The sequence below is a fragment of the Elgaria multicarinata genome, chromosome 10 (genome assembly GCF_023053635.1).
Source record: "Elgaria multicarinata webbii isolate HBS135686 ecotype San Diego chromosome 10, rElgMul1.1.pri, whole genome shotgun sequence".
Taxonomy (NCBI): Eukaryota; Metazoa; Chordata; class Lepidosauria; order Squamata; family Anguidae; genus Elgaria; species Elgaria multicarinata.
In genome coordinates this window covers 53,170,667-53,185,181 of record NC_086180.1, presented here as the reverse complement: position 1 = coordinate 53,185,181, position 14,515 = coordinate 53,170,667, and the positions used below count along the sequence as shown (strand labels likewise).

Sequence of the window (14,515 nt, the reverse complement as noted above, 5' to 3'; positions counted from 1 at the left end):
GACTTCTTCATGAAGAATTTTGCTAGGAAGAGATCCTATTGTCTTGACAACCAAATGCATCGATGAAGGAGGACTGTTCTAAAGGGCCATCTTTTGGCTGTTTATCACAGTTTTTTGTTGAGTAATGTTACTAGCATTAGACTGGCTTGTCTGGTCTGTAACAGTCATTTATCCTACCGAAGTTTGTTTTTTGCTGTATTTTAACAGGATAGTTGTCATGTTTCTTGCTATGAGTCTTAGGAGGAGCTACGTGCTGACCATCATTCTTGTAAATTAAGAGGGTAGGTTGCACTGTTCATTATTATGGCACAATGCATGCATAGAGATAGGGGATTTTTAAAATAATAATAATAAAAAGAATTAGTTCAACATTGAATTGCATCCATGCTAAGCATGGCTGTTTGCAAAGAGGGATTCAGAATTTACAGCTGCTATAATGCTTCTTCAGTTTGGTTCTCTAAAACGGCCTTTCCCCAACCTACAGCCTTTCAGATGTTTTCCACTACAATTCCCAGCATTCCTGACCATTTGCCATGCTGGCTGGTGTGGATGGGATTTGGTCCAAAACATCTGGAGTGTGCCAGGTTGGGGAAGGCTGCTCTGAAGAAAGACTCAAGGTTATTCTAATTCATATTTTATATTTGCATGTGTTTTTTCTTTTTGCCTGCTATGTCTCCCGTGAGCTACTATTCACAGAGATTTTAGAGAGATTGAAGAGTCTCACTAGGACAATTTAGTAAATTGTGCTTCTGTCTTGGACAGGAATGGACTCTTTCATAAATATACTAATATAATAAAAATTAAAATGTAACATAAATATAATACGTTTTTCATAAATATAGTTTGTAGAGAATCATGGTGAGAAAAACCTTTTTAAACCAGGATTTAATTGTAAGGCTTCTAATTTTAAACAGTACATGTAATAATATTTTTTTGTTCTTAATATCCATTTTTGTCTTTTCTTTTCTTGAATTCCTGCTGTAATCACATAATATAGTTTATTCAGATTAAGGGACATTGGGAAAGTAAAGGTTATTAGACTAACAGTTTATACTGTATTAAGTTACATTTAAAATTACAAAATGAAATTATGAAGAGCTAACTTCACAATTTCTGTCTGTATTTCTGGAACAAACCCTGTTCATTGAGGTAATTCTGATTGTCTGGATGTAGCCTGTTTAGTGACAGAATAAATATCAACTTGGATACCATGGACCAGGATCTAAAGTCCTGTTGCCCTCCAGATATTTTGCACCAACTCCCATAAGCCCCAGTCAGCATAGCCAATAGTCAGGAACGCTGGGAGTTGTAGTCAAAAACATCTGAAAGGTAATAGGTTGGGGAAGATTCATATACACATACACAAGTGTGTACACATGCACACAAAATCTGAATGGGGTGATACAAAAAAGGCTACAGTACATGATTCTCCTGATCATATGTTTCGACTCTCAGCATTTTTGAACCATGGAAGAATGCACAATATAATACTGGTGAATGTTCTATAAGGGGTAGTCATGGCCAACTCATGCAAATTTAGTGACGATTGGAGATCTGAAAACTTTTTATTTTATTTTATTCATTTCTACTTTTTGACCATTGACCTTGTAAAACATTGACCTTGTAAAACAGCCTTGGGATGCCTGCCATATAAGAAAGGATATCTTCATGAAGTTACAAAATAATGGAAGAGAAAATTGGCTCCCATTTTTCTGCACCTTCAGGTCAGTCATGCCATAAGAGATACTGCTGTGTACTGCACTTTGTATCTTTGTCTAATTGAATTGAGGCCATGCTATGATTCATGTTATGGCACTTTTTGATTTGCTATGCTTTCCCTCTGAAGAAAAAGCAGTAAAAGGAAAGCAGTAAAAAAGTTTGTTGTGTATATATATATATTTTACAATCACCAGTGACTACCAAATCCGATGTATCGTTTACAGTGCCATTGAGTTGTAGTAGCAGTTAATTTCCATCTTGTTTTAGAAAGTCGTAATATTATTTCTGTATGTTAAACCATCACTGCTTCAAATACAAATTGAATCCCCAAATTTGCTTTCATCATCTTGCCAAATTCAGCATCTGAATTGGAGCATATCGTATGGAATGGAGTTTATTGCAGCAATAAATCAGCTGTGTTGGAGTCTGACAGCTGGAAGAGAGAATTATGAAATATCAATATATTATCTTATTCAGGTTTTATTATATCTTTTTTTCCAAGCTAGTCCCTAAACCTCTAAGTATATGTTCAATAGTTACATGTTCAAATCTTGTGCTTAGTGTATTTATATTGTGAACTGCCCAGGAGCTTCAGCTATTGGGCGGTATAAAAATGCAATAAATAAATAAATAATAAATAAATTGTCTCAACATAACTATGTGGGTGACTGTGGAGGTCATCACATACAGAACAGATTGCTGCTGAAACCACATTCTGTCATCTTCCATGATGATGATGATGATTTAAAGTCAGAAGAATTGGTCTTTCTGTCATAAATGTCATTGTCAAGTAATTCATTCAAAATTTCAGATATAAAAATGCTGTTCAGGTTAAAGCTTCTGGAAGAGGTCATATAAGAAGTAATTTTTAAATTTATTTTGTTACCTTTGAATTAGTGATAGACAATTTTGAGAGGTTTGAGGGCTATTTCCTCTCCTCCCAGTTATCCTGACAAACACTCACAACTATTTCAATCTGGCTTATCCAAAATCCAAATATCTAGGGTAGGGTTGTTTTTTATTTTGTTTTTGGTGTGGGGGAAGGACATCTAAAATCACCTTGGTTTTAGAAAAAGTTCATTGATGAATAATGGCACTTTCTCACAAAACATAAGCTCCCTCAGAGGAAAATATCACTATGTTGTAAGTCACCCTGGAAATACTGTTACAGAGCAGTGTATAAGCATAAATAAGCAAATAATTAAATAATAGAGAAAATATGCAATATTTTGGTTCACATGTGTCAACCATTCACAGTCTGAGATGACCCCAGAAACTTATAAACCACTCAGAGAGCTTCGGCTATGGGGTGGTATATAAATTTAATAAATAAATAAATTATACAACTTAAGCCTCACCACCATTGGAATCTGTTCTTCTATGAAAATCATGTGCAGTATCAAAATTTGCTAGCACAGTGAAAGGTTTTGATGCCATGGAAGCATTGTATATTTATTTTACATATGCAAAGTGCTTATCGCTACAGTTGACTGTATTAATTGTCTCCCATAGCAATTCCTGATTTTCTTCTTGCATCAGATATGATTATTCATATGGCAAGCCAACTGTCTGCATGTCCTGCCAATGCTGTAGAACTAGGGTCTCCAACCTGATATCTGTAGGAACATCTCTTGACACCCGCCAGACTCTATTCTTCCCCTGAATTTTATTTTGTCTTAAGTTTTTTTAAAATACAAAATAAACTGACAGTCTAGCATGCTCCAAAGTGAAGTGCTGTTCTCCAGCTTCATCTTTATTTGGGTTCAAAAGGTTGGTGGCTGTTTGGTTCGTTTTTGAACTTAGCCACCACCTCTGCCATGTACTTAGGTTCCTGGGAAGGTTCCTTTTCTTTTAGTCTCACCAGTATGAATGGAGAGGCGCCTATCCATGGCAGCCATTTTGTGAGAGAATCCACCACACTCTCTGAAAATTCATGTGCCTACCGATCTAAAACATTTGTGAGCCACTGATATAGGATCTCCTTTAACCTCTGCCTTCTGAGTTGCATTTGTGGGGTTGGAGGTGCGATTAGGGCTTCAAACAGGGTATGCAATGGCCTTCCAGCACCATCAATTTCCCATGCACCACAATCAGACCACCATCTTTTTCCTGTGCTACAACTTGCCTAACTACAGGTACTGCTGAGCTCCATTGCAGGCAGGCTTTAGGGGTACACTCTGTGGCTGATGGCTCCTGCCTTTAGGGCCATTGGCATGGGTGTGTACTTCCTGATCTCATGTTTCTCAGAGGATGCCTCTCATGCTGAGCTTCCAATGTGTGAATGCCCCATGTTTCAAAGCTTCAAACAACCATTAAATTCTTATTTTGACATTCACTTCATGGAGATATTTGCCCCCAAAACATCCCCAAATCTTAATTTTCATTAAGATGGAACCCCAGTGGAGAGCTCATAAACCAGACTTCTAAAGAGCCACTCGGGTAGTAACCTATGATGAGTAAGAATTATTTCCAAACAACCAGACAGTGAAATTAATGTAAATTGGAGTAGAGCCTTTCATGGTGTCAATCCTCTATAAATGGCTACTGTGTTTTTATGGAAGCATACCGCCTGTTAAAATGTAATGGATCGTAACTTTTATGGATCTATGTAAGATAGTGGTAGGCAGATAAACTGGATATCTAAGATGATTACAGTTGAAAATAATTTCAGACTTCAATGCATGTGCTGTTATTTTCGAATATGTGTTGAATTTTGGCAAAAGGGAGGAAGTGGTGTGAAGGCTCATTCTGGTTTGTGGATCTGTTGAGAGACAGAGATTACTCATTATTTGTCACTTTGCTGGGGCTCCTATAAAGCTATTTGTTGTTCACTTACAAGCTGCAATTGTGCAAGTATACAAATTCTGGAATGCTGTGCATAGCCTCTTTGGCAGTGAGGCAAAAGTCTTATTAAACAAGCAAATTCTCAAGGAAACCGCGGATATTAGAAAACTTGAGTCTTAAGAAGGGTCTTAATTCAACATATCAGTTGGGGATTTCTGTAGAAAGATGGCTCCATGGAATGTTTATTGTAATTCAGAAAGGATCTTAGTTCTCTATATATCTGTCAATTTGATATAGAATGCTTGCTAATTACGGTTCCTTCTGACATATAGTCTAGCCTTCTAGGCTTATATAAATGCACCGAAAGAGATTTACTTCTTAGTATCGTTCACATAAATTCTCTTCTCAGTGTAAGTTAGTAAAAATGTATTCGTAATTAGTTTCAAAACAGCTAGGGCAGAATGAGATACTCTACACTTACAAGTAAAAATATTACATTTCCAATGCAGGATAGCTTATTATATTCAAAAGAAATGTGTTCAGGCAATTAGACTTTAGTCCTAATTTTTTTGTAATAGATCTGTATTTAGTTTAATGAGGCTCACTCACTCAAAATATTTCCTTGTCTTGATGGTGAAGGAATTTGTAATGTAATTGCAGTACTTGCTTTCAGATCCATGCAGCCTTTTGTTTGTTTTAGTTATATATCTGTTTTGCTTTTTGTTTCCAAGTCAAAAATGTTGCTGGAGGCTTCTAAACTTCAAAGACTTTCATATTTGGTTCTCTGACTTTTACAGCATTCTATGCTGTACTCATGAATAATTATACGTAATTTTCTTTTCATCATTGGTTGGTTGGTTGGGAAGAAATCACTCCTTATGAGCAGTATTCTACATTTTGCCTTTGTATAGTTATCATTTTTTGAATTCAACGATTAGCCTTTTCACGCAAAGGTACTGTACTTGCGGTACTATATTAAGAGGAAAAATCTTGCCCTCTCTATACTTTGTAACAAACAATCAGGAGTTCTTAGAAATTGGCTTGTTTCTAAAAATGATTTCACTTTTCTCCTTTTAAACAGACAGTGTATGAGGACTAGTTAGAGCTTCTAATTTTTAGAAAATCTTCATTGTTGTTTTAGGATTCAGGAAACGTATTTGAAAATTGTGTGTAAAATTGTGTGTTAACCAGCCACAAGCCTCAAACAGAAGCCATGGTTTATAGTTGGCTTACGAAGTCTGTCTTAAACCATGGCTTGTCATGAACTTTGAACCCAGATGGCTTATTCCTGACTTGATTGCACTGTTATCTACCCTGAAACAGAGGCACTTGGAAAGAGTTCCTCTGAAAATGAAACTGCTCTGAAGACTGAAAGAATAGGTGGGAGTGAGTAAGAGAGAAACCAGAAATAGGGAAAACACACATCTTAATTCACTGTTGCTTATGATTTATAATTTTTTTAAGTTTATGTGAAAAAGCTTTTTTATGTATTGTTTTAAACACAATCTTCTCAGACTATTTCACTTTAAGACATTGGGCATAATCCAGCAATAGTTACCACTATGAACTCCCACTGATTTCAGTGAAACAGTTAAGTCTGTGTTTACTATTCTTTCAGTGAAATCAACTGATTTTGTGAAATCTGTTGCTGTGCCTTCATATAGCTGAGTAGGAGTACAGACTTGGCAGGTATAAATGCTTTGTGAGAACCAGAGTTGGCAATCTGAAATGAGATTGTCAGATTACTTTAGAGCAGGAGTAGGGAACTTGTGACCCTCCATATAATGTTGGATTTCAGCTCCCATCAGCCCTAGACAGCATGTCCAGTGGCCAGGGATTGTAGTCCTGCAACATCTGGAGGGCCACAGACCCCCTTCTGTGATCTCTAGAATATTAGACTATTGGTGTGCCCAAGGAGAATTAACAGGTGTGGTCAGACTTTAAATGGGGCGGTTTTGTGTGTGTGTTGTAACAATGACTGAATAATTTCTACAGTAAGAACATAAGAAGAGCCATCCTAGATCAGACCAAAGGCCTATCTAGCAGTCTGTTCCCAGAGTGGCCAACCTGATGTCTCTGGGAAGCCTGCAAGCAGCGCAATATGGTTGTGTTCCCAGGCAACTGGTACTGAGAGGCATACTGAACCTGATACCGAAAGTAATATTTAGCCATCATGACAAGTAGCCATTGACGGCATTATCCTCCATGAGTTGGTCTAATCCCCTTTTAAAGCCATCTAATGTAGTGGCCATCACTACCATCTTGTTAGTGAGAATCTCGCCCCACATGCTATCTTGCCTTCACAGGTAAATTTCCATCTTATAGACTGTTTCTTCTTGAATCTTTCTTTGATAATAGAATCATAGCGTTTTTGTGTTATTTGAATCAGTTGTTGTTTTTCAGACTCGTTTCACATCTTAACAACAGTGCCTTGTGTTGGATTTTTATTCCCAGTAGATATATGGAGTGATCACTCGTTTCAGACAGACCCCGACTTACCGCCAGGCTGGAAAAAGATCAGTGACATAGCTGGGATCTATTATTGGCACATACCAACTGGAACAACCCAGTGGGAACGTCCCGTGTCCATACCGACAGATCTTCAGGGCTCACGAAAAGGATCACTTAGTTCAATTACATCGTCTCCCACTCCAGAAACGGAGGTAATGTTTGTATGTCTGCCTTGAATGTGTGGAGATGTAAAATTGTTTAAAATTAAAAAGTTAAAAGAAATGACATTTTTTAAAACACACACACACCATTATTAGTAATAATAGTGTCACTTTCAGCTTATTTCTTATAAATTAGGGATTTGTTCAGTCATGCCCGTTAGCTGTTTATATTCATCATGTTGGATTTCACCCTTCCTCTCTGAATTGCTTCTTGATACAAGGGCACATGGAAAAATATTAATGTGTACCGCATTTTACACAATTATAGAATCCTGATCTAGGATAATGGGGAGGGCTTGTATTTTCCCCTCTCATTACTACCATAGGGAAAATTTGGGTGAACCGTGTGTCTTCAGGAGATGTTGAAAAGATGCCACATTTTCTGCCTCCTAAACTATACAAGAAAGGGTTTTCCAAATGGTGGGTGCCGCTAAAGAGAAGGCCTGCCATCTGGGTACTTCATGGTGACATTTCATCCATTTTGGAATGACAAACAAGACCTCCTCTGCTGATCTTAAAGTCATCTGGGGAAGGTGATCTGCTAGTATCCTGGTCCCAAGTTGTTTAAGGCTTTATATGACAGTAACATAACCTTGTACGTGACTTAATAGCTAGTAGGCACCCAGTAGACTAACTGGTAACACTCACTTTTGTCTTGAGTCCAGGAGCACATCAAAAGAAAGTAGTAAAGCCCTTGAAAAGAGGACATAAGGAAATATGACTCCCCAGGCTGATTTAAATAAGAGGTGGTAGAAGCAAATATTTAGACTTTAGAGAGGAATATCTGTGTTTCAACTGGTTCTGCTTAGTCTGGGTGTTGCCCAACTGCCTAATTCCAAAAGCCCCCTGCAAGCAGCCAGTTCAAACTTCTAGTGACAGTGGTCTGTCCCTCTCCCAGGAACTTGCTGGGTAGGAATGGAAAGAAGGGGAGAGGAAGAACAAGGTGGTAACAAGAGAAAGACAGAGGGAAGGGCTTAGCAACAAGGTAGATAGATGAGGATAGGAAAGAGAGAGGGAGAGGGAGGGAGCTGGCAGAAAGAGAGAAAAGGGATTGCTCTGTCCACTTTTGGCTCTGGCTCCAGCCCTGCCCACTGCAAGTATGGAGCATTTAACAGATTATCCCTGAGGGAATGTGGCCCTCAATGGAAAAAAGGTCCCATTGAGAGCCATATTTCCTCATGGAGGGATTGTTGGAGTAATGCCTGTCCCTCAGGTAGAGGAAATCAAAATTAGTAAATCCAAATGTACAAAATAAGTACCATCCATAGCACATTTTATTGATCATTAGATACATGTATTATTTAGATCTAAGTCATGCCTTTCTGCATATTTATGTTGATATTTAATAGGTGGAACCTGAAGGTGATCTGTGCTCACCAGACAATTTCCTTGTTATCTCCAGCTTTGAGGTGAACTAAATGATCACTTTAGAGATAGAAAGAGTGTAATCTTTCTCTTGAAAAATGGTTTGAATTAGAAGAACCTGTTTGAACACCATGGAAAATTCTTGGACAATTTTTGTATGGATAAGGCAACTTGCCTCAGGTGGAAGATTTTGCAGTAGTATTGAAAGGGAAGCAAATTGCCACATATTTACTTTATTCGTATATTTTTACCACAGTTCTGGTTGGATTTTAGTGGATAGTATTTCAGGATGGCCCCAGTTTACTTATCCACTCATACTAATTTCCTTCATATTTACTATTCAGCTATGTTAGAACTATCCAGTATTCGTTTATGTGACACTTAGCCTGAGAGGAAAGTTTTTGAAGCTTTGTACAATGTACTTTTGGGGGGACATTTTATAACTGGCCAATTTGTTATTTTCCTGAGTCTCACATCATTCCCCCCCCCCCCCCCCCCGGTGTCTTTGCACTTAAAATCTTGCTTCAAACAGCAGCATCCAGGCTTGGATGGAAAGCAATTCAATTTTATTTTATTTTTCTATCAGGAAAGATTTTAAACATGAAAGTTGAATTTTTATTTTTTTATTTTATTTAATTAATGCATTTTTATACTGCCCAACAGCCGAAGCTCCCTGGGTGGTTCACAAAACCTAAAACCATTCAAAGTATAAAACAAACAGTATAAAAACATGATATAAAATACACATTAAAAACTGATTAAAAACAAACCATACATGATTAAAACATCTTTAAAACATTTTGCGTTCTGAATTGTTGTGTGACTTTTAAGATTTTAATAGAAGGAAAATAAGTGTTGGGGCTTTCCGTGGGCATCTGTTTGGTCCCTGTGGGAAACAGATAATTGGATTAGAAAGATCTTTACTCTGATCTAGTAGGGTTTCTCTTATGAAAGCATGTTAGTAGTTTCTCTTGGTTGCAACTAAACTTCTTTTAGTTGCAACAAGAAGTCTGTCTGTATTTCTCACTCCATTGTCCCTTTCCCCACCCACCTTGTTTTTATGTTGAACTTCCCCAAAACTTTATATACTTTATTCCACCACTTTGGAAATACCAGGGAGTTACAATCTGATAAAACCCGGGGGGGGGGGGAAGGGAAGAGATGAATACTGGCTAGGCCAAGGCAATTTGACCAAGCTCCATAGTTGTTCTCCTTTCATTTAAACATCTTAATGAAAGGGCAAGTTCATTGTCTGTCTGTTTCTAATTTATATGAATTTCCGCTGTCCTAGTTATTTGTCTTGATAGATAACATTAGAAGAGATGTTCTTAAACTGTGATCGGCAGACCACTAGTGATCTGTGGCCTCCATTCCACAGAAAGGTTGCAGAACGTTTCTTCTTGGCCCTGCATGCCTTTCCCCCAACCCCCCTGAAGATGGAGATAGAGGCAGTTTGACTAAAACAGGATTATTATCAGGCCAAGACCCTGTGATTTTTGTAATAAAGTGCTGACACAGTTGGCTAATTTCCCCCTAAATATCAATTAAAGGGGCACTTTTCAGCAGCCTGGCCTAGGACCTATTATTTTCAGAATACAGCACTGATTTTGATGCTGATGCAAGTGCTAAAAAAAAAAGGGGGGGGGAAATAACATATATGTTATGTATGTCATTTGATTTGGAGAACAAAAAACGTTCACTAAGTGGTCTGCCAAGATCCACAGTGTTTTTCAAGTGGTCTGTAGCTGGATGGGAAATTTGAGAACTGCTGCATTAGAGATATTCTTCGTTCGTACTGGTGCTACCAGGCAAAACTATTGTACTCAGGGCTGGTTCTACCATAGAGGCCAGTTGGGCAAGCATCTGGGGTGCTGAAATTTCCTTCAATGATACGAAATGTTTCCAAGAGAGAGCCAATGCCTGCACTTTTGAAGGAGATGCGTAGGGGCAGTTTAGCAACACTTTGGTCGGGAGATAACCCCTGTAATCCAGGCAACACAAGAGCCTTTTGATCTCTGTTAGTTGCCTGGAGCTTAGAACAGTTGTAAAAGGTAGGAAGTTAAGAAGTGCTGGACATTAAGAACTGAACAAGACAGAAAATAATACCCTGATCAACTCTTACCTACTTAATGTGCAGTTGTTAGGCTGCTCAGCATATGATGAAAGATGTGAGGAATGGGGACAGAATTTTTTTTAAATTTGCTAAGAAAACATCACACTTTGAGCCAGCTGTGATTATACGGTAAATTAATGAGTTGAAATTTGAGGTGATCTTTTCCCTAACCCAACCTGTAAATATCAATGCTAACAACAGTGTTTTGTGTGTTTTTTCTTTCTTTCTTCCTTCCGTCCCTCCTTACTTTTCTTTGTTTCTTTTTTTTTTAAATCAACGTGCTTCTTTCTATGTGAATAATTATATATCTAGAAACAGCCATGGAGTGATTTTGCTGTACTGAATGGGGGAAAGATTAATAGTGACATTTGGAAGGCAAGTATATTGTCAGATTTTAGAACACTTTAATACTTGTTTAATCTTTTTTTTTTTTTAAAAAAAAGAAGAACATATTGCATGGCTGTGGCTGTATTTATTGTTTCTCCAACCCCCGTAAACATCACTTGTGCCAAATATCTAATCAGCCAAAGTGAATGGGGGTGAGTGGCTTGCAGGGGAGGTCTCGCTCCCAAATGTGCTGTCTAATTCTCATGTTTTCACACAAAATGAATTTGTTCAAGTCAGCAGGGCAAACGCTCACCTGTAACAAAACTGGGCCTGGACTTTAACAAATAGTAATCAGAAAAATGCATGCCTGCCTTTTTTATATGCCTTTTAGCCATATTGCTGCTTTGCAGGAAGAATGTGAATTTCCTTTGAAAATAGAAGTAACTCAATAGAAGAAGTGTCCCACATCCTGTTTAACATGCTGGTGTCTTGTTTCCCCACTCCACTCCCCACCCCACCTCAGGACCTTCATGCAGCCACAGTGAATCCTGACCCCAGTTTGAAAGAGTTTGAAGGAGCAACGTTGCGCTATGCCTCTTTGAAGCTCAGGTATGAAATGTTTATTGATCTTAGGAACATAGGAACATGAGCTGCCTTATACTGAGGGAGAACCTTGGTCTATCTAGCCTGGTATTGTCAACACTTACTGGCAGCATCTCTCCAGGGTTTCAGGCAGAGTCCTTCCCTAGCTCTACCTGGAAATGCCAGGGCTTGAACCCCAGATGTAAGAAGCTGGTCATCTTTAGATTTATAGATATTACAAAGATACTCCACGAGCAGAGGCAGTAAGCCTATGTGCACCAGTTGCTGGGGAACATGGATGACAGGGTGCTGTTGCACTGTGTCCTGCTTGTGGGTTCCTGGTCGACAGCATATTGGCCACTGTGTGAACAGAGTGCTGGACTAGTTGGACCCTGATCCAGCATGGCTTTTCTTTTGTTCAGATGTTCATAAAAGGACTGGTCTGTAGGATTTCTTTTTTTATTAAGAAATCAGCAACACACATGTACTTAAAAGTAAATTCCACTGAAATCAATGAGACATATTTCCAGGTGAATGCGGAGGGCGTGCTAGAGCAATTGCTTTGCATGCAGAAGGTCTTCAGTTCAGGCACTGGCATCTCCAGTTAAAAAGGATCAGGACACAGGTGGTGGAAAAAAACTGTGCCTGAGAAACTTTTACCTGTCAGAGTAGACTATACTGGACTTTCTGAACAAAAATTGTGACCTGGGGCAAGACAGCTTCTTACGTTCCTATGTAGGAGAGCAGTGTGGTTTTCCCATTTGAGGGTGAGGCCTAAAGAGAACAAGCTGGCGCTGAAAGAGATCAGTTGGTCAGCACAGGACCTTCAGTGAGCTCTCTGGGGCCAGACTAAATAAGCTTAGGCTGCCACTTAGTCATTGAAGGGTTAAATAAATGAATATAGGGTTGTGCCTGGACATAACACTTAGTTTAATTTCCAGTAGCAGCAGAGCCTAATCTACACCAAGCAGGATATTGCACTATGAAAGCGGTATGAAAGTGGTATATAAAAGACGGGAGCCACACTACTGCTTTATAGTGGTTTTGAAGCACTGACAACTGTTGGGCCCATTGACTGTTGGGGCCCATATACCGCTTTCATACCGCGATATCCTGCTTGGTGTGGCTCCTGCCTTTTATATACTGTTTCCATACCGCTTTCATAGTACAATATCCTATTTGGTGTAGATTAGGCCCAGGAGGCAAGATCTAGAGAGTTAAGGTTCCTGATCAAGTATCTTAACTCTGTTATACTGTTGTTTTATACTTTGAATGTTTTTAATTTTTGTGAACCGCCCAGAGAGCTCCGGCTATAGGGCGGTATAGAAATGTAATAAATAAATAAATAAATTCTTAGTACTATTGGGAATTAAAATGCAGGTGGTAAGGTGAGTTCTAATCCTGTCTCCCAAACTTACAAGCTACTGTAACATAGAGATGACTTCTTTGATCATCGGGAGAAGCCTTGAAGGAACTGCATTGACTATTAATGTGTTTCTAGGCTACTGCTGACTTTTAATTAATTAATTAATTAATTAATTAATTACTTTTATATACTGCCCCATAGCCGAAGCTCTCTGGGCAGTTTACCTGTTGCAGGTATCTTCCATTTTCAGAGGTCCCCAAAATCCTGCAGCTTATGAAAATGCAGCCAGAGTGTCACATACTTGTACTGTCAAACACTTGGCTTTAATGTACTAAGTTGTTTGTTTATACTTGACACTTTAAGCCTAATAGAAGTATTTTCGCACCACAACAGAAATGTCCCACAGTGCGATGAAGATGATTCCTGCAGTATCAACAGTGACCCAGAAGCAAAGGTCAGTAAGCAAAATACAGAGGGGTTATTTGTTTGATTGTGGCCTGAATATAATAAAATCTCTCAGCAGTTCACAGTATTTCAGTAAGATATTTAAAACACAATATTAAGACACTGCATTGAAAACACTTCCATCTACAATAAAAATATATATCAAGGAGCAGTAAAATGAGCAGCATAATTACAGCCCAGGGAAAGTCTGGGTGAACAAGTGAGTTTTGGGGAGGCATTTTAAAGTTATCACATTTTCTGCCTCCCGAACTACACAAGGGAAGGTTTTCCAAATGGTGTGTGCTGCTACAGAGGAGGCCCACCATCTGGGTAATTCATGCCAACATTCCATTCATTTAAAGTAATTAAGCTCGGTAATCACATTTAAGTGTTAAAGCATATCATCCACAGGCAACACTGTGTAAATTAAAAGCATTGAAAGTGAAATTATAAACTAGTTTGGCCAAGGGTTTTGTTTGTTTATGCACATTTTGGGGAGACAAACTTTAATTTCAAAGGAAATTAAATCCCTTGGTTGTGGGAACATCTTGAAAGATTAGCAACAATGTGACCTCTGAAGTTTCATAACCCTTAAATAAATGAAAGGAACCATATGCATTACTGCATATCGAAGAAACCCCATTTGTAAGGCTAATATGCTTCCGCTGAAGGTGGTTGTCAGTTTTGCCTATATGTTCGCTGTCTGGGGCATTTTCACCTTGCTTCTCAAGCCTCCTGTGTGTCCCCCACCTCCAGAGAAGGATTTGATCTCTCTCTCCCTCCCTCCCCCCCCCTCTCACACATACACGCACATGCACCATCTTAAATCCCAATCTGCTGGGCTTGCCTCCCAACCTCAGGAGCAGCTTGGGAAGGGGCAAGGGGAAGAATTCCTTGATAATAAAATGCACAAAACCTATAGAAAGAGGACCTGGCCCAACTCTCACAGGTGAGTGGCTCATGAGAGGTCCTTCATGTTTGCTTCAGCTACTTTAATCACAGGGCAGATGCCAGTTATCTGTCAGCATGGACTGAAGGGGGCGGGGAGTGAGGTGAGGAAGTTCCAGTTAAAGTTCTGGATGGGAGAATCAGTGAAGGTTGAGCTCATTGATGTTCTCAGAGTTCCACCTTGAATCTCGATTT

General features: G+C 38.8%; 1 protein-coding gene across 7 annotated transcripts in view; it reads left to right on the top strand.

Moving 5' to 3' along the window:
* The window catches only part of APBB2 (amyloid beta precursor protein binding family B member 2), a 182,671-nt gene that overhangs the window by 105,397 nt on the left and 62,759 nt on the right, over positions 1–14,515 (top strand). For 3 of the 7 annotated variants that reach the window (XM_063136401.1, XM_063136404.1, XM_063136407.1), the window contains 4 exons: positions 6,958–7,166; positions 10,966–11,028; positions 11,504–11,589; positions 13,322–13,382. In XM_063136401.1, coding sequence (XP_062992471.1) covers positions 6,958–7,166; positions 10,966–11,028; positions 11,504–11,589; positions 13,322–13,382 — 419 coding nt within the window. The remainder of the gene's footprint in view (positions 1–6,957; positions 7,167–10,965; positions 11,029–11,503; positions 11,590–13,321; positions 13,383–14,515) is intronic. The other 4 variants (XM_063136403.1, XM_063136408.1, XM_063136406.1 and 1 more) reach the window with 3 other exon arrangements.